The 23,129-nt window shown below is 57.9% G+C and overlaps 6 protein-coding genes and 1 pseudogene across 6 annotated transcripts; 6 read left to right on the plus strand and 1 right to left on the minus strand.

The window, feature by feature from the left end:
* Window positions 1–4,136: 4,136 nt before the first annotated feature.
* On the plus strand, window positions 4,137–4,975 carry LOC127595101 (deoxyribonuclease TATDN1-like). The gene is made up of 2 exons (XM_052056794.1): window positions 4,137–4,355; window positions 4,415–4,975. Exons 1-2 carry the CDS (start codon window positions 4,137–4,139, stop codon window positions 4,973–4,975), a joined length of 780 nt encoding a protein of 259 aa, XP_051912754.1.
* A 1,120-nt stretch (window positions 4,976–6,095) lies between these two features.
* LOC127595102 (citrate synthase, peroxisomal-like) lies at window positions 6,096–8,014 on the plus strand. Its single transcript, XM_052056795.1, is given in 3 exon segments — window positions 6,096–6,226; window positions 6,272–6,488; window positions 6,563–8,014. Coding segments are annotated over 3 exon segments (1,800 nt in total).
* Window positions 8,015–8,063: 49 nt separating this feature from the next.
* On the plus strand, window positions 8,064–9,392 carry LOC127595100 (tubulin beta chain). Its single transcript, XM_052056793.1, has one exon. It carries the CDS (start codon window positions 8,064–8,066, stop codon window positions 9,390–9,392), a length of 1,329 nt encoding a protein of 442 aa, XP_051912753.1.
* A 1,194-nt stretch (window positions 9,393–10,586) lies between these two features.
* LOC127595103 (protein MEMO1-like) lies at window positions 10,587–11,180 on the plus strand. The gene is given in 1 exon segment (XM_052056797.1): window positions 10,587–11,180. A coding segment is annotated over 1 exon segment (594 nt).
* Window positions 11,181–11,850: 670 nt separating this feature from the next.
* LOC127595104 (cGMP-dependent protein kinase-like) lies at window positions 11,851–13,548 on the plus strand. The gene is made up of 2 exons (XM_052056798.1): window positions 11,851–12,413; window positions 12,465–13,548. Exons 1-2 carry the CDS (start codon window positions 11,851–11,853, stop codon window positions 13,546–13,548), a joined length of 1,647 nt encoding a protein of 548 aa, XP_051912758.1.
* A 2,643-nt stretch (window positions 13,549–16,191) lies between these two features.
* Window positions 16,192–16,765, minus strand: LOC127595105 (MORN repeat-containing protein 5-like). Its single transcript, XM_052056799.1, is given in 5 exon segments — window positions 16,192–16,292; window positions 16,295–16,375; window positions 16,378–16,417; window positions 16,419–16,696; window positions 16,699–16,765. Coding segments are annotated over 5 exon segments (567 nt in total).
* A 117-nt stretch (window positions 16,766–16,882) lies between these two features.
* LOC127595106 (dynein intermediate chain 2, ciliary-like) lies at window positions 16,883–22,528 on the plus strand (annotated as a pseudogene).
* Window positions 22,529–23,129: the final 601 nt, after the last annotated feature.

Below are 23,129 nucleotides of genomic sequence, written 5' to 3' on the forward strand. Positions count from 1 at the left end.
GTGCGGTGTGCGAGGTTGAGATCACGGGGGGGATATTAGCCTGTTGAAGCTGTTCCATGGAACTCATCGAATCCTTGATGATGATGAAAATAACTGGTGATACAACTGCTTGATTGTGATCCTTCTGTAGGAAGGCCCTGATCCACAGAGCTCCATTGGAGTCCGGGCAAATCGTTGATAATCTCGTCGACGATCTAAAGCGCATCTGTGTGGGAGCAATATTGCATTTGACACTCCTCCCACAAATCCTCAGGGAGGAGTGTCACAATGAAGACACACAAAGACTGGGCAAGTGTCTCCATGCAATTAATGTGGTTATGCATAAGAATGGCATTTAAAAATGGAATAAAGGCTGCCAGCCGCAAGACTGTGACCTTCATGTATCAGCTGATGAAGAGAAAGCTGTCTCCTGAGGTCCACTTGTTGCAGTAATGTGATTTCCTGTCATGAGCAGCTGCATTCCAGTGCCAAGCAAAGGCTAAACATTTGTTAATCTGAAATCATAGGATGGACATTTAATAATGAATCCACTGGTAAACAGTGCAGGACTAAAAGTGTTTACCAGTGGATTCATTGTGACAAGGAATCCACCTTGGCGCTAGGGCCCTTCTAGCGAAGGTGATAGCATGGGCAGGCTCGCGGGGAACCATGCTAGTATGCTAGTGGATGAAGAGATTTCCCTAGCTGTTCTGCCGGAGCAGTACAGGTTTAGTTAGCTAGCGGTCACGAACTTACCCTCAGACCTGTTTAATCCCAGCCCCTCTTTGAATCTGCTTAGCAGAATCTTGTTGAGTCTACTTAGTTAGGAATCTGAGTTGTCACTCCGCAGGATGGCATTTTATTGCGTGACCAGATGCTGCTATCAATCCCTTGGGCCACCTCCTCTTCAAACTGCACTTATCTCTTTGATTTCTCAATCCCCCTGATTTTATATTGGCTCCAAATCATGGCTTCGCTAGTGTAAGCACGGATTTAATTAAAATCATGTTTGTGCTGCGAAGGGTCGGCGGCTGGCTCGAGGCAGTGGACCTGTACAAAACTCCCGCGACGGTGCTGTTCCGGAGCGATGAGGTGGGCAGCGCCTTCGGGGGAGTGGTCACACTGATCGCAGTGTCGATCAGCCTGGTGCTCTTCTTCCCCACCTTTCGCCAATTCATAACTTTCTCATCATACTCATACACCACTGCCGAAGAGTTCCTTGTACAGGATCAGCCCTTCACCATCGACCCCAAGCTGATCAACTTCTCCTTCTCCCTGCTTGGTTATAAGTCTGACAAGCGGGCATTCGACCTCACCTTCACCACTGCCTACTACAACAGCACTACCAACAACGAAGAGCATCAGTCTTACCCGGCCGTCCTCTGCGAGCCTGAGCTGTGGCGCACCCGCTACGGGGAAGATGTCTACCAGGGACTGCTGCAGCTGGGAAAGTCCTACTGCGCACCCCCAGAGCTAAACATGACCATTTACGGGAGGTACTCCACAAGCCACGCGCGGATCGACATGAGCCTGTCCCGGTGCTACTAGGCGGACTGCATCTCTGACGAGGAATACGAAGCACACCCTCCTTTCTTTCTGATAGTGGGCTACCCCGAGACGTACCTCAGCCTGAACCAGAGTGATTTTGCAAGCCAGGTGTTCAACGACGAAACCTGGTTCAACATCAACCCTGCGCTCTAGCAGAGTTATGGCGCGCACCTGGTGCTGCGGGAGGTTGAGATTAACGACGCCAACGTGAACGTGTGGCCAGAAAACCTGGACTTCCTGGCCAACAAATCCGACAAGCACACGGTGGTCGTCACCGAGCGCACTTTCAGCTCCGAGCTCTACGAGGAGGGTCTGGTGGCCTCGCTGACTGTCATGAAGTCCTCCAAGAAGCTGAACATTCAGCGCAAGATCATCAAGATCGACGAGCTGATCGCCTTCCTAGGCGGGTTCCTGTCTGCCCTCATGGCTGTAGGCGATTTCCTGGCCAGATCCTACAATGAGCGCAGGCTGCTCGTGAAGGCGGGCTCAGGAATCAGTTTCCGCAACTCCGAATTCGAGCAGGAGGTGCCGCTACACAAGGAGTTCAACCTTTGGGAGAACTTCAAGCTGTCGTTCTTCGGGAGGTGTATCCATCCTCGGGCAGGTGGCTCCTATACTGAAAAGGTGCAGCTGCTGCTCCGAGAGATGGAGCACCGAGTCAGCATCGACCAAATGCTGGACCGACTCGGCAAGCTCGAGCGAGAGTTGACCCGCGTCGAAGGTAACGGCGAATGGAAGGAAACTCCTTTATAAGAACACGCCTTCTAATTCTAGGAAAAAGACTACCCCGAGGACGACGAGGACGCTGCGCCCGAGAAGGAGCCGGCCCTGCTCAACCCCCTTGGCGACATGATCTCTTAAGAAATCGAGATGCAAGAGGCATACCTAGAAAACGCTCTGAGTCGGATGTTCTTGTCACCATCTGCAGGGAACTCCGTTACCCTAAATGCAGAGTTCGGGGCCCGGAGATGGAGCCTACAGCGCGCAGGCAGCCGCTTTGTCATCAGCGACGGTCGCATGCGCCTGGCGGTGTAGGAAGAAAGGCCGGGACAGCGGTGGTTCTCGATAATTACGCCCTGCACTTCGAATGGACCCTCAAGTCCGAGCACGGGTTGACTGTAATCTGCAGCAGCAAGGGGCTGGCCATCGGACTGCTGGACGGACTGCCTGCCCTCGAACCTTTCACTGAAGGCAAACTGTCACAGCGGTGGCAGATGCATTCTTGATCTTTGCATCGATTTATTTGCTTTAATTGGGATTGCAGCTGCATGTGTAGCTCCATGCCCGCAGTTTGTTTGATGGACACGCCCTGCAATGCCAGCATAAAAATAATAAATACAACGAGCAGTGCTTATGACGGCGGAGATGCTCAATTCAATTTCAGACCTGACTGAACAAGAAATTATTACTGTACTGGTATTTGTACTAGGCATGAATTATAAAGTCACCATGCACTGAGCTCGCGCCACTTCTTTTTAGAATGGGTCTGTCCCACAGTCTGAAACATGGCCGGCTGCATTTTTCTTAATGAGGAAAATTCAATTTTTTTCAGCTTCGCGTTTTTGAAGATAAAGCCAGCTTGTCTGGTCGATTAGAGTTATCGCTGCAGGTAAGAGAGTTGTGTCTTCCCACGCATTTTTTGGGAGGGAGAAGTGTGAAGTCGTCTGCGTTGCCTAATTTATGACTTGGAATTGGCCTTATTTAAAAGGAAGCCAAGCTGTCGGGGCAGCGGAGAGTCGAACAACTCCGAGATCGACCGATTTTCTAGAACCGAAACAACCGCAGGCTGATACCGGCCTGCGGATAGAAGTCTGCCTGACTGCATCAATTAAATCTCTGATTGAGATAAGAGTTTATGGACTACGCTGTGTTTTCTGGCATTTTATATCAGAGAATTAAACAAGATTTGTACTGGGGTTGGCAATGGATCATTCCAGCCGCAAGGCCGAGCGCAGGTGTCCAGCCAGCTTGTCTGCTGCAGCTTTGTCTTCGACCGGACTGGCGAACACTCCCAGACAACTGACCCGCAAGTCCTTGGCCTCCTTCTTCAGCAGGTGTGACACGATACCCAGCCCAGTCACCCTCTCGTATCCTTTTTCTCCCTCGAGCGCATGACTCTCCAGGTTAGTCCAGCCTTCGCAGTCGACCCCTTCTGCCTTTTCCTCAGCCTGGATAAAGAACGGTTTCAAGAGGGCCTCCCCCTCGATGGCCGCCGGCCTGGCGTTGATCGAAGCAGAGCAGGCGAGCACCCAGTTATTGCTCAGCTTGGTGAGCGCCTGCTTCAGCTCCTTAAAGAATAGATTCTTGCGGTGTTGTCTGGGCCCACAGTGGAGGATGACTGCCAGGACATTGCCCCCATGCCAGACCTCTGCCGGCATGACCAGCTTTCCTTCTTCATCCGCCCTGCAGTTCTGCTGCTGGTAGTCTGAATGATAGTACCCAAGCTTCTTCCACTTGAGCTGGTGAACAAGGCCGGCCACGGCATTCTCGGCAACTCTGCCGACCGACATCGAGGAGAGCAGGACGGTCTTGACCGGTAGGTCAACGGGCAGCTCTGGCACGAACATTTTGATTCCTGATAATTGATTTGATGTGTTGGATTTGCACCAATGATTAAATCGACTTTCAGGTTTTTTGACGTAGCAGCCAACCTCACCGACCCAACTTTTGAAGGGATCTACCATGGCAAGCGGAAGCACCCCGCCGACCGCCAGCAGGTCATCGACAGAGCCCAGGCTGTCGGCTGTGACAAGTTTCTGGTGGCAGCTGGGAACCTGCCTAATTTCGTGTCTGCCAAGGCCATGTACCAGCCTGGAATGTACTTCACTGTGGGAGTACACCCCTGCCGTGCCAACGAGGTCAAGGACCGGCAGCTTACTTTCAACAGATTGAAGCCGAAATCAAGAGCTGCCCTGCAAAGCAACTTGTTGCGATCGGAGAGTGTGGCCTGGATTACGACAGGCTGGAGCACTCCTCGAAGGAGCAGCAGCTGGCCGTCTTCCCGCTGCACTTCGCGCTTGCAGAGAGGTACAAGCTGCCGCTCTACCTGCACAACCGCAACACCGGCAAAGACTTCTTTGAGTTGATGGAGGCCCATCGGTCAAGCTACTCGGGTGGGGTATTGCACTCATTCACAGGCACAGCTGAAGAACTGAAGCGGGCGCTGGAACTAGGTCTCTACATCGGCCTCAACGGGTGTTCGCTCAAGACCAAGGAAAACTTGGAGGTAGTTCGGGAGGTGCCTCTGGAGCGATTGGTGCTGGAGACGGACTGCCCTTACTGTGAGATCCGCAAATCGCATGCAGGCTTTGAGTTCGTAGAAAACAGACCAGACATGAAGAACCCTGAAAAAAGCACAGGAGAGACGCCTGTGCGGGGACGCAACGAACCCGCGCGAATCGTGGAGGTGCTTGAGGCGGTCTCGCGCGTCAAGGCTGTGGAGCGATAGAAGTTGGCAGAGTACGCCTACCTCAACGCGCAAAGGGTGTTCGGATTGTCATGACTCAGCCGAGTTTGCCGGCTTCGATGAGCGGCTTGTATAGTTCCTTGAGGTCCTGGGAGATGAGGTCGGCTAGGCCTTCATTGCGACTGCCCCGCAGCACTAGAATGATGGCCATCGAGCCCAGCCGGGTCAGCTGCACGAGGTGGCGGGGCAGCTGCAGGGTCGCACTTTGTAGGCTGTCGTGTGAGCCCATTTCGATCGCGCCTGCGTTCTGGAACAGAGAGTCGATGATCATGGTCGAGATCTATTTCTTTTGGAATATTGAGCCTCCCTCCGCGAAGGCCGAGGCCAGCTGGATACCGTCGCGGTCGGCCACCAGCACCCCCCTCGATTTCCGAGAACCTGGCCAGCAGCCTCTCCAGGTTCATCGACTTGCCCTCCTTCTCAGGCGACATCTAATCAAATCATCGTTAGATGCAGTCTGAAAACCCTCTCCAGGAAATTGGCAACCTCGGCGAGTTCACCTTCCAGGGACGCTCCCAGCGAGGCGAGACAGGCCTGCGCTACGAGCTGGACAAGGCCGCGGTGCGCAACTCTCGCCTGGAGGAGCAGGTCAAGGTCAGCAGCAAAAAACCTTCAGAGCACTTTCCGCAAGCTGTAGGAGCACGAGCAGGTCAACCGCGTGCTGTCTGAACGCTGCGTGGCCCTTGAGAAAAAGAACGACTTGTTGATAAAAAAGATGGCAGAATGCAGCCGCAGGGCGCGGGAGGAGAATGACCTGCGGGCCAGGGTCAAGCAGCTCTAGCAGTAGCTGGGATCGGCTCGGCAAGAGAACTCGCAGCTCAAGGAAAAATACTCCAAACGGCTGCGAACCGATTTTGAATCGAGGGCCGAGGATCTGTAGAGCCGCAGAAAGTGTGAGCAGCTGCAGGCCCGTCTCAGCGAGCTAGAGAGTGACCGCGAGGCCGTCAAGATGGTCGAACTGTTCCCCTCGCGGAAGCTGGCCGACCCAGCCGCCGGCCAGTAGCTGGAATCTTTGAAGATGAAGGTAACTGCCCTCCGCAATGAGAACCGGCGGCTGGAGAAATAGCTCGAGGAGAAGAGCGGACTGGATACTCTGCTGCGGATGGCACGGGCCTGTCTACCAGCCACCCTCAGCTTCAAGGGAGTGCTGCCTCTGCTCAAGCCCGACAAGAAGAGGGCCCTCGCGCAGTACCTCGAGGAAAGCGAGACTCGCTTGGGCCAGTTGAGGGATGTGTTGGGCTGCTCATGAACTGACTTATTTATGAGCCTTGACACCAGGCTGGAGCACGTTCAGCTGGTCGATCGATACCGGCGGGTCAGGAGGCTGACCAGTACTGCCCGCAGGGCCGTCAAGAGGCCAGACTCGGAGTACGCGATGCTGCTGAGGATCGCGAAAGAAGAAAAAGCGAAGAGGGCGATGGCGAGGCTGGTGCAGCAAGAGGCTGACTCGCTGATGGCCCTGCAAGAGATGATGGCCCAGAGACTGCGAAAGGAGGTGGCCTTCATGCGCAAGCATTTGCAAGAGCGAGGATGAGCAGGGGAGACGTGATTACGTCATCTATAATGTAGAGGCTGGAAGGGCTGGCGCTGGGTCTTCTACCGAGCAAGCTAGTAGAGGGCCACCTCAAGCTCACCGACGAGCGGTCTGGCAAGCAGTTCGACGTGCCTATCCGCACCTCCCGTGAGGCATACTTCGTGAACGCGAAGGATCTGGAGAAGATCAAGCACAAGGGCGCACCGCTGCGGATGTACGACCCAGGCTACACGAACACCATCTGCGCCACGTCGGCCATCTCGTACATCGACGGGGACAAGGGGCTACTGGAGTACCGAGGCTACCCCATCGAGCAGCTGGCCGAAAAATCTTCGTTCATGGAAGTGACCTTCCTGCTGATCTTCGGAGAACTGCCCTCCCGCAGCCAGCTCGATGAATTCTCGCGCAAGGTGATGACCCACACCATCCTGCACAACGACATCGACCGGATGATGAAGAGCTTCCGCTATGATGCGCACCCCATGGGCATGCTCATTGCCACCATGTCCGCCTTCTCCACCCTCAAGCCGGAGGCCAACCCCGCACTGGCCGGCAACGAGGTCTACCGGGACGCGGGTCTACGCAACAAGCAGATCTACCGGCTGCTGGGGCTAACCCCCTCGATGGCGGCAAACGCCTACCGCCATCGGATCGGCCGGCCCTACAACCTGCCGAGCGAGAAGCTGGGCTATGTGGAAAACTTCCTGTACATGCTCGACTGCCTCAACGAAAAGGAGTACACGCCGCATCCCAAGCTGGTGCGTGCTCTGGAGGTGCTGTTCATTCTGCACGCTGAGCACGAGATGAACTGCTCGACGGCCTTCACCCGGCACATGGCCTCCTCGGGCGTGGATGTCTACACCACCATCGCCTCGGCGGCGGCTGCCCTCTACGGGCCCAAGCACGGTGGCGCCAACGAGGCTGTGATCCGGATGCTGTCAGAAATCGGCAAGAAGGAAAACATCCCTGCGTTCATTGAAGAGGTCAAGGCCAAGAAGCGAGTGCTCAGCGGGTTCGGCCACCGGGTGTACAAGAACTATGACCCCCGGGCCAAGATCGTGAAGCAGGTGGCCTTCGAGGTGTTCGAGCTGACTGGCAAGGAGCCGCTCGTGGAGATCGCGATCGAGCTGGAGCGGATCGCCCTGTCCGACCAGTACTTCATCTAGCGCAAGCTCTACCCCAACGTGGATTTCTACAGCGGAGTGATCTACCGGGCGATGGGGTTCCCGACGGACATGTTCCCCGTGTTGTTCACGATCCCCCGGGTGGCGGGGTGGATCGCGCACTGGGTGGAGTACCAGGCGGACAAGGAGAACAACATCGTGCGGCCGCGGCAGAACTACCAGGGCAGGGAGCGGCGGGAGTGGGTGGCGATGGGGGAGCGGCGAGGGGGGAGCTGGGACATGAGCGGAGCGACGACGGGCACGAACCGGCGGAGGCAGGCGTGAAGCGCAATATTAAATTTTAAGGGGCGGGCAAAAGTATAACGGCTGCAATTCAAATGCGGGTGGTCGGATGTATTACCGGCGAAATAATATGAGAGAAATCGTGCACATCCAGGGCGGGCAGTGCGGCAACCAGATCGGTGCCAAGTTCTGGGAGGTCATCTCCGACGAGCACGGCATCGACCCCACCGGCACCTACCACGGGGACTCTGATCTCCAGCTCGAGAGGATTAACGTCTACTACAACGAGGCCACTGGCGGCCGCTACGTCCCCAGGGCCATCCTCATGGACCTCGAGCCCGGCACCATGGACTCTGTCCGTGCCGGACCCTTCGGACAGCTGTTCCGCCCCGACAACTTCGTGTTCGGGCAGACCGGCGCCGGCAACAACTGGGCCAAGGGCCACTACACCGAGGGTGCTGAGCTTATCGACTCTGTCCTGGACGTCGTCCGGAAGGAGGCCGAGGGCTGCGACTGCCTGCAGGGCTTCCAGATCACCCACTCTCTTGGTGGTGGCACCGGCTCCGGCATGGGCACCCTGCTGATCTCCAAGGTCCGTGAGGAGTACCCCGACCGTATCATGGAAACCTTCTCGGTCGTGCCTTCCCCCAAGGTGTCCGACACCGTCGTCGAGCCCTACAACGCCACCCTGTCGGTCCACCAGCTGGTCGAGAACGCCGACGAGTGCATGGTCATCGACAACGAGGCCCTGTACGATATCTGCTTCAGGACCCTGAAGCTGACCACCCCCACCTACGGTGACCTGAACCACCTGGTGTCTGCGGCGATGTCGGGCGTGACCTGCTGCCTGCGGTTCCCGGGTCAGCTGAACTCGGACCTGAGGAAGCTGGCGGTCAACCTGATCCCCTTCCCCCGTCTGCACTTCTTCATGATCGGGTTCGCGCCGCTGACCTCTCGAGGCTCGCAGCAGTACCGGGCGCTGACCGTGCCCGAGCTGACCCAGCAGATGTTCGACGCCAAGAACATGATGTGCGCGGCTGACCCCCGGCACGGCCGGTACCTGACCGCGTCCGCCCTGTTCCGAGGCCGGATGTCCACCAAGGAGGTGGACGAGCAGATGCTCAACGTGCAGAACAAGAACTCCTCGTACTTCGTGGAGTGGATCCCGAACAACATCAAGTCGTCGATCTGCGATATCCCGCCGAAGGGGCTGAAGATGGCCGTGACCTTCGTGGGCAACTCGACCGCCATCCAGGAGATGTTCAAGCGGGTGGCCGAACAGTTCACCGCCATGTTCCGGCGGAAGGCCTTCCTGCACTGGTACACCGGTGAGGGCATGGACGAGATGGAGTTCACGGAGGCGGAGTCGAACATGAACGATCTGGTGTCGGAGTACCAGCAGTACCAGGACGCCACCGCCGAGGAGGAGGGCGAGTACGACGAGGAGGAGGAGGGCTGATTTATTTTAACATATCGGCTTTATCACCCCGGCTTCATCCGGCTGAAAAAGTGCTGCCCGTTCCCCATCTGGTCGTTCGAGGGCATCTCTTCGCTCAGCTGGCTCACCTCCACGTTCGACTCGTTCTTCCTGCAGCGCCCTCCCACCGACTCCCGGGACAGCTGCACCCCGCAGAAACTGCATGCCATCAGCAGCTCCATCTTGCGCTCCTTCCGCTGCAGCACCTCCGCCTCGAGCCGCTCCAGCTTGCTGGTCAGCTCGGCCTCCACGCGGGCGGCGATCTCCTCGTCCGAGTTGCGCTGGTGCTGGAGGGTCCACAGCACCTCGTTCTTGAACTCGAGCAGACTGTCCACGGCGAATGCCTTGTTGATTTCACCCTGCTGTGCTTCCAGCTCGCGCGGAAGGTCTCCTGAAGGGACAGAGGCTTGCTTGATCGGCTTGTCCTTGATGTAGTCGGCCGCCTCGTAGAGGTTCTTGGACAGGTTCAGGAACTTGGGCAGGTTGGGAGCGTCGCCCATGGCCAGTGTGAAGAACTTGTTACCCACGTCGTTGATGAAGTCGATGTCCTTCTGGACCAGGGACATTTCGTGGAACAGTACTGCAAGCCGCCTCCCTGACTCAGAGTTGAGCCGCTCGAGGACCCCGCCGTACCAGCCGCGGATATCCCGCTCGATGATGCCGGCCACGTAGCGGATCTCTTCGATGCGGTACTCGAGTCGATGCAGCTGCGCGATGATCCGGTCGCGCTTGTCGAGCAGGTGGGCGCGGATGGCCTCGGAGATGGCGAAGGTGCGCTGCTTGTAGCTGTCCGCGATCTTGTTGATCCGGTGCAGCGAGTTGTTATGGGGCCCGGTGGTGATGCAGCTAGGACAGGTCGGCTCCTCGCAGACCTCGCAGAAGTAGGGCATCTGGGCGCCGTGGTGCGAGCAGAGACTGGTCAGGCAGACACATTTCCTTCTCGATGAGGGGGATCGACAGCGAGGTGTCCTTCAGGTCGATGCTTTTCTTGGACTTGTCGAGGCTCTTCTTGCTCTTGCTCTTGTCGAGGCTCTTGTCCTTCTTGCCCTCCTTCTCGGCCTTCTTCTCCTTGGGCGGCTTCTCCTTCTTCGATTCCTTGCCCTTGCTCTTCGAGTCCTTGCTCTTGCTCTTTGACAATGACTTGTCGCTCTTCATCAATAACGAACTTCGGATATAATGCGAGTCAGGGAGGCCATACACGCCGGCTCGTGGTACGAGGCCGACCCTCACCGCCTCACCTAAATGTTGGCGGCCTTTTTCGCCAGGGCTGAGGTCAACGACAAGCGCCCCGTCAAGGCCATCATTGCTCCTCATGCAGGCCATGCCTATTCTGGCCCCACTGCCGCCTTCGCCTACAAGCACCTGCAGGCGCGGGCAGGCTTGAAAGTGTTTTTGCTAGGCCCTTCGCACCACGTCTACCTCAAGGGCTGTGCGCTGACCGGCCTGGACCTTTTCAAGACTCCTCTCGGGGACATCCCAGTCGAAAAGGGAATTCTGGACAATCTACGAAAAACCAAGATCTTCAAATAATTCAATAAACAGCAAGAGGAGGAGGAGCACAGCTTATAGCTGCACCTGCCTTTCCTGCGTAGCTCCTTGGGCGAGGGGTTTGGGCTGGTCCCCATCATCGTCGGGGAAATGAGCCCGGAGTCCCGGGCACAGTTCGGGCAGGCCCTGCTACCCTACTTCAAGGACCCTGACTCGCTATTCGTGATCAGCACTGACTTCTGCCATTGGGGCAAACGATTCGGTTACGCTCCATACGACTAGAGCTGTGGGGCAGTGCACCAGTCGATCGAGGCCATGGACCGGCAGGGCATCCGGCTGATCGAACAGACTGACCTGCCCGCCTTCCAGGCCTACCTGGAAGCCACTGGCAACACCATTTGTGGGCGGAACCCAGTGTCGCTGTTCCTGTGGCTGGCACGGGAGAGCGGGCTGGACCTGCAAACAAAGCTGGTGGATTACTCGCAGAGCGAGCGGGTGCAGTCCACGAAGGGCTCTTCAGTGAGCTACGCCTCACTGGTCAGCTGGCTGAACTGATGCCATTTAATTCATGGGCTGCTGCTGTAAAGTCGAGGATAAGTACCTCGAACAGCGCCTTACCATCCAGGAGCTACGCCGCTCATTCGAAATCACCGAGCGAGTGCATCTCCGGCAGTCCGCCATGGACCCCTCCCTTCGCCGTAGGATCTGCACCCTGCTTGCCAGCAACAATTTTTTTCATTTCTTCACGCAGTAGGAGCTCGCGGGGGTGGCCGCGGACCTGAGGCTGGCAGAGCTGAAGTAGGGCGAGCTGCTGTTCGAGAAAGAGAGCCAGGCAGGCTGCTTCATCGTACTGGAGGAGGGCACGTTATAGGATCCAAACAATCCGGAAGGTTTCAGGGTGAAAGGGTTCGACTCGTTTGGAGAAAATGCGTTGCTGTTCGAGTACAGTTACATGCATTCGGCCCGGGCGGCCTCCCCCTGTAGGTTGTGGGTGCTGCAGTTCGGGCACGAGCTGGTCACTCAGGTGCGCAAACGCATGACCCACATCTGCTACCTGATCATCAGCCGCAACATGGCTCTCCAGTACCTCACTCCCGAGCAGCGCCGCCACGTCGCCAACACGGCAGTACTGCGGCGCTACCGGCCGGGCGAATGCATCTTCCGGAGGGGTGAGCTGGCCTTTTCGCTGATCATCCTGGTCGAGGGCGAGGTCAACATCGTGATCGACGGCAACCGCGTGGACACCATCGGCCCGGGTGAAATGCTAGGGGAAAGCGCGCTGCGGGGCGAACGGTCGTTCAGGATGGCGGAGGTGGTGGCCCGCAAGCTGACGACGCTGGTGGAGCTGGACAGCGAGTACGTGAAGAAGGTGCTGGAGGAGGACGTGCACAAGGTGATAACCTACAACATCTGCAAGTGGGCCATCAAGCGGACCGTCAAGCTCAAGATCCTTCAGCCCGCCAAGCTGGACCGGCTGGTCAAGGCCATCGAGAAGGTGGAGGTCCACAAGGGCGAGTAGCTGGTCACTGCCGGCAAGAACCTGTCTAGCCTGCTGGTGACCATCAGCACGGGGCTGGTCAACTCGCTGGGCAAGGTGGTGGTGCCCTGCGGCCGCACCTACGGGGAGATGGCCTGTTTCAACCAGCTGAAGAGCACGGAGAACCTGTCAGCGGAGCGAGACGGTGAGATCGGCAGGCTGCAGGTGTCCATCGTAGGGCAGGTGGTGGGCTCGCTCGAGCGGGAGATGCGCCTGGGCAAGTCCATCAACAAGAGCGTGCGCTTTTGGTCCCACTTCCGGCAGTTCGACAACCTTATGGTCGTGCAGGAGTTCAGGGAAGGCCCCTTCTACATGGTGTTCAAGGTGCAGGACGCGGTCACCAAGAACGAGGCAGTGGCCTTCTGTCTCGAGGCCCGGCACAACCCCGACGTGCTCGAGATCTCCAAGAGCAAAATGCTGCTTAACCGAGTGGAGGGCAGCGGCTTCTTCCCCCGCATGCTGGGGGTCAGCCGGATCCGCAACTACTTCGTGATCTTTGAGGAGCTCCTCGAGCAGATGCCTCTCGTCCATCTCATCGAGAAGCAGCAGCTCAACTCCGACCAAGTGCGCTTCGTCATGGCCGAGCTGCTCCTCCTCCTCGAGGAGGTCTTCTCCAACGAACTCATCCACCGGAACATCAAGCTCGACGTGCTCAACCTCACGGCCCGGGGCTACCTGCTGGTCAGCGAGATGGAGCACGCCAAGCGGCTGCGCTGCCACACTGACTACTCGACCAAGACCATCATCTCCACCCCGCACTACACCGCCCCCGAGGTCATCCTCGGCAAGAGCTATTCATTCGCCTCGGACATCTGGTCCGCGGGGGTCGTCTTCTATGAAATGGTCAATGGCTTCTACCCCTTCGCAAATGACGCTTCCGCCCCGAAAGAGATCTACGACCGCATTCTGGCCGATTCTCCCGACCTCGGCCGCTTCGGCTCGAAGGAAAAGGAACTCGCAGTGCGCATGCTCGAGAAGGACCCCGGCCTGCGCTACCCGCTGTCCTTCGACGAGTACAAGGCGATGGCCTACTTCGAGGAGATCGTCTGGCTACAGTTGAGCCTGCGACTGACAAAGAGTCCCTTCACGAACCTGGCCATCCACGAGCCCTAGGAGCGGAAGCACACGCCCCTGCTGGCCAAGCTGCGGTTCGATGGCAACAGCGCCGGCGAGTCCCGGATGTTCTCGGAAAACTCCCGTCAAGAAGAGGTATTTTTGTGATCTTAAGAATCAATCCACTCACTTGCTCCCCTCATCCTCCCCAGGGCTGGTGGGCCGCGCCTCGGATTCGGCCCCCAGCTCCAACTGCTCCTGCTCCTTCCGCTGTTTCTGCCTCCGACGTAGGAAGGCCATCAGCGCGCAGATCGCCACCGTCAGCATCAGCATCACCACCCCCAGCGCGATTATCAGAGTCTTGTATTTTTCCAGCTGCTGTTCTAAACTCTCATTCCCCATTAATTTTACAAGAATAGATAAATTTTTCGGAGTTCTAATTAGCCGCGGAGGGTCACTTGCCCGCGAGTTTCAGCCATCCTGCCCAGTATTATCAAGGTTTTCCCGTCCAAGGCCCAGGTCACCGCACCCCTCATAACAACGGCCACTGGCCTGTCATTATTTTTTAAAACCAAAAAATATAAAATTGCCTATCAGGTCGTTATGGCTCTCGCCTGTCCGAATGTGAATAGAAGTCAACTTGCTTCGGAATGGGTGAGCAGGGCCAGCATCCGCTCGGCCTGGTCGGCCACGGGCTGGCTGTTGCCGAACTCCATCTCGAGCAGCCGCTTTCTGGCCTCGCCGTGGGTCAGCAGCCGCAGCAGGCCCCGCTCGCTGTGCTCGTAGAAGGCCAGCTCGTCCTAGACCATCCGCCCTAGTCCCCGCAGCAGGGCGAGATTAAACTCCTCGTCTTCGTAGAAGTTGAGGGAGTCTACCAACACTCCCGGAAATTGGGGGTAGCGCCGCAGGCTGGCCAGGGCGTAGTCCGGCAGGGTTGAGGCTAGGGCCGCCAGGCAGATCGTCCCCTGCAGCTTGCCGTGGTAGGTCTCACCTTCTGACAAATTGAACAGGTCGGCCACTATTGCAGGCCTCGCTGCCACCTCCTCCGCCCAGCCAGCTTCGATCAGCCGCTGCAGGCACAGGCCAGCCACTCTGATCGAGTTACTTCCGCGCTTGAACTACAGACAAAGGTAGTCGATGAGCCCGTGCTGTTTTACTAAGGCGGCTGCCAGTTCAGGTCGGTGGGTCACAAGGTTCTCGACGTACATGAGCAAGAGGAAGACCTACTGTTCACGCTCTGCCAGCCGAAGGGCAGGCAGGCGCCCTGCGCCTCCGTGCTTGAGGATGATGTTGAGAGTCAGGTACAGGTGCGCCCTGGTCTCAAAGTGATCCGGGGACTGCGCCTCAGGACTGTCCAGCAGCCAGCCGGCCACTGCCTCCACCGGCAGCACCTCCTCAGGCGAGTTGTTCTTCCTGCGGACGAATTGGTAGATCATCATTGCCATGTCTCTGAGCACCTACTATCGAAAGGCACTATGCCTTTGCAAGAAACTGTCCATCTGGGGAAAACTGATTGCCTGGCAGTCTATGTCCACCAGGTTGGCCAGCCCCGTCAGAGCTAGGGACAGTATTTGTGACTGGTCGTATTCCGCAGCAGTCAGGAACTCGCCAAGGGGGCGGGTGGTGGACGGACTGGGTTCGGTGAAGGACAGGGCGTTGGCCAGGATCCAGAGCAGTCGCTCGGTGTTCTTCGAATCAGGCGATCTATTGAGTAGATCCAGCAGCCTCGCAAATTAGAGGTCTTTGAAGGCTTAGAAGAATTGCTCGGCCATGGTCGAAGTGCAGAAAAACCAAAACTTCTTGGTCGCCTCTTCTGGATTTGAGCTGACCATCCACTCTTCAAGCACCTCCTCCACAGAGAGGCTGGGCCTGCCAGTCTCAGGAGGAGCGAGGCGGGTGGACTGCAAGACTGCCCTGCGGAGGTTGCGTCTGAACTGCTCGCCAAGAGCGAAGGCCTTGCCCTTGAGTATGCGATCCATCGATTTAAATCGGTGGCAATTCGATGAAGGGCAGCAAGGTGAACTTCATCCTGAACCGTTCCTACTCGCTGGTTACCGACTACCCAGCGCCCTACCCCAAGATGCTCAGCAACCTCATCGAGGACAAGGAGGACGACCGGCCTCTCTCCGCCCTGTATATGGCCGAGATGAAACCCCTGCTGATTGGCCCCGACCTCGGGCTCAGCATCGACGAACTGTTCATCCGCAACTCAGAATACAACCAGCCGCCCGCGGGCGCGACCCTGCACCCCTCCGACCAGCGCATCCTCGACGAGGCCTGATCCATTAATGTACAAGTCAGTGTTTCGGGGCAGGAGTTTCGACCTGCCCAGCAGCCACCGCAGTCTACCTGACCAGCCTCCGCAGCGCGCCCTCTCGGTCAGGTCCGCCTCCCGCTGCCCTCAGCAATGCAAGCCCCGACTCCTCAATTTTTTGGAGAAGAAGAGCCGCATTGAGCTTCTGCTCAGCAAACACCGACCCGTGCTAACCAAGGAGGACATCGCAGTCGCATCGAAGGCACAGCGAGACGGCATCAATTTCTGTAACGCCATGCAGATCAGGTGTCTGGACAGGGCCTGTCGGGCGCGTCAGACCCCGGCGCCCCCGCGTCGGGACCGTAGCCGACGGAGGGGTGCAACAGACAGGCCAGCCGGCCCACACTAACGGGGTGGGGTGATTACTGATGGTTGGATGATCACTGCTTCTAGAGCCGCTCCTTGAGGTCCCTAGCCTTGTTGCTGGCGATCATCTTGTTAATCACGGTGTCGTCTGCCCCCGTGATGTCCAGCTGCCGGGGGTTGTACCGCACTTGGCCATGATCTGCGTCACCTCCTCTTCCGAAGGGGTGCGGAGGATCTCTCCGTTGATCTTGTAGATGATGCTCTTTATGGCTCGTAGTAACCCTCGCCCACGTCGTAGGTGCCTTCCGGGGATGCAGTTGGGGCCGGCCTCGTTGCTGGTCATCTGCGTGGAGCCGGTTGCCTTGATGCCCTTCACTAGCTCCTCATAGTAGGACCGGTTCTCAGGCACGCAAAATTTCCAGTCGTTGAACTCGTACTTCAGACTGTCGTTGAACACGTACTGCCCCTCGACCATCTTTCCTCGGTTCCACTTGCCTTTATACGCACCGGTCGGAAAAACCAACGTGCCCTCGCCATGGAACTCGCCTTTGACAAACTCCCCCACGTAGTAATGCGTATCCGAGTAGTAAAACGTGCCCTTCCGTCGAACCAGCCGTCCCGGTACTCCCCCTCGTACCGGCTCTTTGTCAGATTCATATTATCAACTGTCTGCCGACCGCCCACATCCTGGACTGCCGCTCAAACGAGGAGTCCGGCAGGCAGGGGCGTGCAAGGGCAAGGCCTCTGGAGGAGAGCGGCCGGCGACCTGGGGAAATGGGAAAGTGTAACGATCGAAAGTATCTTGTTGGGCGGCTTTCAAAATTAATATGCCGAAGGGGGACGAAGCGGTCGAAGGAGAAGCATGCCCCGCAGGCTGCTTCCAACAAGCGCCAGCCCGGCATCATCAACACCATCCCTCAGAATGTGGTCAACGAGCCCGAGGAACAGGGCGAGCTGCCTCCCGACCAGAGCTCACCGAGGCCCAGCTCAATGAAGAGCTTCCCACGCGGACCGCTGATCCCGGTCAACCCGGCCGCCTCGAAGACTGTGGCAGTTTACGACTTCCACGACCGGAAGTACCGGACCACCGAGATCACGGACCACATGGTGATCCACTTCGCCACGGACGGCGACCTGATCCACACCACCTCGAACGACTACAAGGTGCAGTAGTCGATCGAAGAGACCCGGAAGCTGAGGCTGAACGAGTACAAGCAGCAGGCGGAGAGTGAGGAGCCCGGGTCGGGGCGCAACATCGAGATGCTGAAGCAGACCATGCGGAACAAGTTCAACTACAAGTCGCGGAGGCGCAGACCACCTACCCGGGGATCAAGGAGCGGGGGGCGTCGACCTGCCCTCCCTCGACGGATCTGCACAAGAAGGAGATCACGGCCTGGGACATCTGGGACACCTACATCGAGGTGTTCAAGAAGGAGCTGGCGAGGAGAAGGAGCAGAAGCCCAAGAAGAAGGAGCACAAGGACAAGGGGCTGTACTCGCCGTCGTTCCAGCACTGCCTCAAGATCATGGAGCGGATGGTCCTGCTCAACAAGGAGAAGGACAAGTACCCAGACCTTCAAGAACCAGATGGACGAGAGTGACCCCAACAATTTCCGCCCCCATGAAGAGCATCTGGACCTTCTCTACATGAAGAACAAGGACACCTCCAAGAAGAAGCGCCACGTGACCTCCATCTGCTGGAACCCCCGCTACCCCGACCTCTTCGCGGTGTCGATCGGCTCCTACTCCTTCGCCAAGAACCGCGCCGGCCAGATCCTCATCTGGTCCCTCAAGAACACCCGAGCACCCCGAGTACATCTTCAACAACGAGCAGTCGGTCATGTGCCTCGACTTCCACCCCAAGAACCCCGCGCTGCTGGCGGTGGGCCTCTACGACGGCACGGTGCTGGTCTACGACATCCGCAACCGCAGCAAGAAGCCGATCTACCAGTCCACGGTGCGCACGCAGAAGCACACCGACCCGGTCTGGCAGGTGCACTGGAGCAGCGACGTCAACAAGCACAACTTCTACTCGATCTCCTCGGACGGGCGGGTCATGAACTGGGCTCTCATGAAGAACAAGCTCGAGGCCGAGGAGGTGTTCCGGCTGCGGCTGGTTGGCAAGAACGAGGAGGAGAGCACCCTCATCGGGCTGGCCTGCGGGCTCTGCTTCGACTTCTCCAAGTTCGATTCCTTCACCTTCCTGGTCGGCACCGAGGAGGGCAAAATCCACAAGTGCTCAAGGGCCTACTCGGGGCAGTACCAGGAAACCTACAACGGCCACCTCCTGGCGGTCTACAAGGTCCGCTGGAATTACTTCCACCCTCGCACCTTCATCTCCGCCTCGGCGGACTGGACGGTCAAGATCTGGGACTCGGCAGTGACGTCGCAGGTGATGTCGTTCGACCTGTCGTCAATCGTGGTGGACGCGGTGTGGGCGCCCTACAGCTCGACGGTGTTCGTGTGCTCGAACCTGTCGGTGATAAACGTGTACGACCTGTACCAGGACAAGCACTCCAAGATCGCGGAGCACAAGCCCTCGAAGAACAGCAAGGGGCTGACGAACCTGTGCTTCAACTACAAGACGCCGGTGCTGCTGGTGGGAACTCGGCGGAGACGGTCTACCTGGTAAAGTTCGGGCCGTCGCTGACCAAGAGCGGGCAGCCGCCTACCACCGAGAAGAAGGAGGAGAAGAAGGAGACGAAGGAGGACCCGAAGAAGGGCAAGGAGGAGAAGAAGAAGGAGAAGGAGGAGCCGCTGACGGGGAAGGCGCTGGCGGAGAACGAGCTGCAGAAGATGGAGAACATCCTCAACATCGTCAGCAAGTGGGAGCGCGAATGACCCGCATCTATATTCATTCACCCGTGTTCTGGCACCCCTCGCAGCTGCACAGGTAGCTGCACTTCAGTCCTGCGAAAAAACACTCGCAGTACTTCTTCTTGCACATCGTCTTCTTGCACCGGCAGCCCTTCTTGTACGCCAGCTCTCCCTTCTGCTCCGTCACGTCCCCGATCACCTCGAACTTGCTCCCGAACGCGTCCGGGTCCGTCCGCTCCAGCGTCTCGATGGCTGCCTCCCGCCGCTCCCGGTGCTTCTCGTTGTTCTGGCACTTCACGCACCCGCACTCCGCCCCACAGTAGCGTCCTGGTCAGTCCTCCACGCTTCGAGAAGCATTCGCAGTATTTCTGCAGGCACTTAGACCGCTGGCATTTACAGCGAGGTTGCGGCTCGGGCGGGGCAGGCTCGGGCTCGCTCCGCCGCATGGACGAAGGGCCGAAGGACTGCTGCCTGACGGGCTCCAGGTCCATGGGCTGGTCGGAGCACTCCAGAAGCAGCCGCTGAGGAGATCCGGGGATTGGCCATATTTTTCAGAGACGTTCGACTAGAGACTGATCCTGATAAGAGGGCTGCTTCTCAGGGCGGGGCGGGAGGACGACCGGGCCCCAGCTGTTGTTGGATTCAAGGAGAGGCGATTCCCCCGCTCCTCCTATTCAATTTCCATTATGGTGCTGCTCTTCCGCCGCAGGAGCCACCACCCCAGCCCCTCAACTTCCTGGGCGAGTACCTGGCCCTGCTGCTTCACTTCGACAGCCTCTACTGCTTCCTCTTCTACCCCTTTTACGAGGTGCTGCTCATCCTCAAGGGCCGGGGGCTGGTCTATCCGTCTGGCCGGTTCGCGGGCGATGAGGTGGTCCTGCACCTGATGCTGGTTCTGGCCCTGGCCAAGGCCGCAGTGGGCCGCCCCGCGATCAAGTCCGAGCAGCCTCTTCGGGTGGCGGGGTACTGGCTGCTGAACCTGCTGACGACGGCGGGGGGCAGTGTACTTCCTGGTGCTGCAGCACTACGTACTGAAGGTGGAGCTGGCGGTGAACGGACTGGCGCTGTGCTTGATGGGCGGGCAGCTGCTGCTGGGACTGCCGCTGCTGGCCCTGACACTCTGCGGGTGATCATCATCCATCCGTTAATGCAAGACCAGGACGGCCAGCTCGACCAGCTCGACCGCCTGCTCGACCAGCGCTGCCGAGAGTTTTAGGAGCTTAAAGAACTGCTCCACGATCAGCTGGCCGCCCGCCTCACCGATCGCTCAGCCTTCCGCCAGACTGTTAAGCGCATCAGCGGAAACCTGCTCCTCCTCAAGGCCGATCTGCGCAGTGTCAGCAAGCTGCCCCTCGTCCTCGCCGACATCAAGCTGCTCTTCAAGAGCCTTGTGAGCAGGCTGATCCGGCCCGACCCCCGCAGAGCGCAGAGCTGCCGAACTGCTGGAGCAGGTGCGCGCACTCGAACAGCGACTTGCCTAGCGCGACCAGCAACTGAAACTAGCCAACATGGGCACCGATGTGCTGGCGGCGATGGAGCGCAAACTCGAGTAGCGAGAGAGTGCGATTGAGGAGCTGCAGGACAGGCTGGCCTCCGCCCTCGAGAAATGCAAGGCCTCGAAATCTGCACACGCCAAACAGCATGAACTTGCTTCCAAATTGCAAGAACAGGTCGGCCAGCTGACTGCCCAGAACAGGGCCCTCAAAGAGCAACTCGGCAATTGGCTGCAGCCGCCCGACCTGACGGCTGAAGAGGATCGCCCGCAGCGGCCGAGCGAAGCGCGACCCGGGCGCAGCCAGAGAGCCGGGGGCGAGAGAAGTCGCCGCAGATCGTGCAGCGGTGCGGACGGTCAGCGGCAATGCTGAAGCGGCTGCTGGGGCCGGAACTGTGATGATACCGTTGGGATTCAGACGAGCTTGGGCTTGGAGGAGTCAAAGCTGAAGGGCTCTTCAGACTCCTGCTGCCGGGAGAGGGCCATCGCCGAGTAGTTTTCGGGGTGCTTCAGCTTTATGTGCTGGAACATGGACCCTTCCGAGCCGTAGGTCTTTTGGCAGTTGCCGATCGAGCAGCGGTAGTGCCGGTCGATCTCGTTGGCGGCCTGCGGTTGCGCTTCTGCTTTTCGTCTTGAGAGTTGCTGCCGTCCATGTCGTCAGCCTTCTTCTCGAGCCGGGTCAGCTTGCCGAGCAGCTCGTTCTTCTACTGGACGAGCTCGCGCATCTGAGAAGTGAGGACGACGTTGGCCAGGTAGAGCCTGCAGTACTCGTGGTAGTAGCTGAAGTTGGTTTCGTCGCGCTTGGGGTTCTCCGAAGAGTTCAGCTCCCCGCTCCTCGTCGCTCATTTGAATTTATTTTAATTATGCTGCAACGGATGCAAATTATGAATAATTTTGATATTAAGGATGGCTGTTAGCCCACTGCCCTCAAACGCAGGCCCGTCCCCGACTGCCACGCCTGCACCCTCCTCGAGCGCGACAACGAGTCCCTCCGCACTGACCTCCTCGCCTCCTCTCCAAATACCGCAGCGAGCATGCCTCCCTCCAGGCAGTCACCTAGGAAGCCGAGTCCCTGGCCGCACTCAACGACGAACTATCGACCCGCGTTCTTGAACTTGAGCGCGACAAGGAAGTTCTGCTGGATGACTGCGAGCGGATGATCCGGGACCACGAACGGGCTTGCCTGGAGGAGCAGCGAGCCCATGATCAGAAGTGGGCGGAACAGCTGAAGGACATCATCAAGTCTCAGTAGACCACCCGCAGCAGCCGATCTTAAGCGGGTCGGCTCGCCGGTCTCTGCGAGAAATTCCGGAAGGAGGTGGAAGTGGGGGCCAAGGAGAATCTTGAGCTGAGAGGGTCGATCCAGCAGCTGAAGGGACTGGTTGGACAGGGGCAGACAGAGCACTCAGCAGAAATTGCGAGGCTCAGTCAGATTTTTCTTAAGTTCTCGAGCGAAGAAAGCGGCCTGCTGAAGACGGTAGGCGTGGTCGAGCGAAAGTACCAGCAGGAGAAGGAACGCAGGCTCAAGCTGCGGGCCGTACTGTAGCAGGTCAAGCAGGAGCTGGCTAGCGCCCTGGCCGATAACCAGCGAGTCAAGGCCGAGCACGCAGACCTGCTCGCCTCCCACCGCATCACAGTCACGACCAAGACCCAGCTGGAAAAAGACCTGAATGACGCTCTTCAACTGGCCCAGAAGTACCGGCAGGAAGGGGAGGCGCAGCTAACAGTCCATGTCGGCTTGCAGCAGGAATGGGTGGCTGCGAAGGCTAGGCTGGAGGCCGAGTGCAAGAGCCTTTGCCAGGAGAGGGAGGCTGTCGCTCGGGACGTGGCCTACCTAATAGAGGAGGCGGACCGACTGGTCGCCTGCAACAGGGACCTCGCAGGCTAACTGTAGCACGCCAGACAACAGATTTGCGCCCTGGAGAAAGAAGTCGACCGGTTCAAAGACGAAAATATTGACCTTCTCAGAAATTGCAGCTCGACCGCGAAAACTGCAGAGAACTGGGGGTCGAGGTGGACAGCCTCAAGAAGGAGCTGACTCGAGAGGTCGAGAACAAGTTGCGGGTACTGCAAGAGTTGAGGGTCAACAACTCGGCCCGCAGGGGCCAGTGAACTATGGATGGGTAAGTAAATCTATGGTTCGAATGTTTTCATTTCAATGCCTCACAGCCCATCCTGCGAGGAGGTCCTTTTGCTGGCGCTAATGGCGTTCGACCGTCACCCCCAGTTCGCGCTGAGGCTGTCGTAGCTGGACTTCGAGTGGGCCGAAGTGCACTGGGACAGGAGGCTGCTCCGCCGAGCCATGCGGATCGTGCGCAGGGTGCGGAGAACCTCGATCGCCTTGTGACATGTTAACCAGTACCATCGTCGAATCTGTTGAAGACCTTCCGCCATGACCAATAACTATTGTGTGCCTCTATGACCTGCAAATCCACGAGACTTGGCCGACTCAATCATTGAACAGGCACAATAACGTAATTGGCCTGAGGAGAGTCTTTGGGACTGCTCGATTGCTTTCATTCAGGTGCTTAGCTGCAGCTTCTTCTATCCAATTCATATAGTGGACAGACACTAACATTCAATATTCGTGTTCAAGACATCATTTCTTTTTTGACTTGCTCTTTTTAGTTTTGCCCGAATCTTTTTCTTCCTCTGGTGCCTCCTCAGGCTCCTCTTCAATCTCCTCTTCAGCCTCTTCCTCATCCTAAGACTA

This window comes from Hippocampus zosterae, unplaced genomic scaffold (assembly GCF_025434085.1).
Source record: "Hippocampus zosterae strain Florida unplaced genomic scaffold, ASM2543408v3 HiC_scaffold_399, whole genome shotgun sequence".
Lineage (NCBI taxonomy): Eukaryota > Metazoa > Chordata > Actinopteri > Syngnathiformes > Syngnathidae > Hippocampus > Hippocampus zosterae.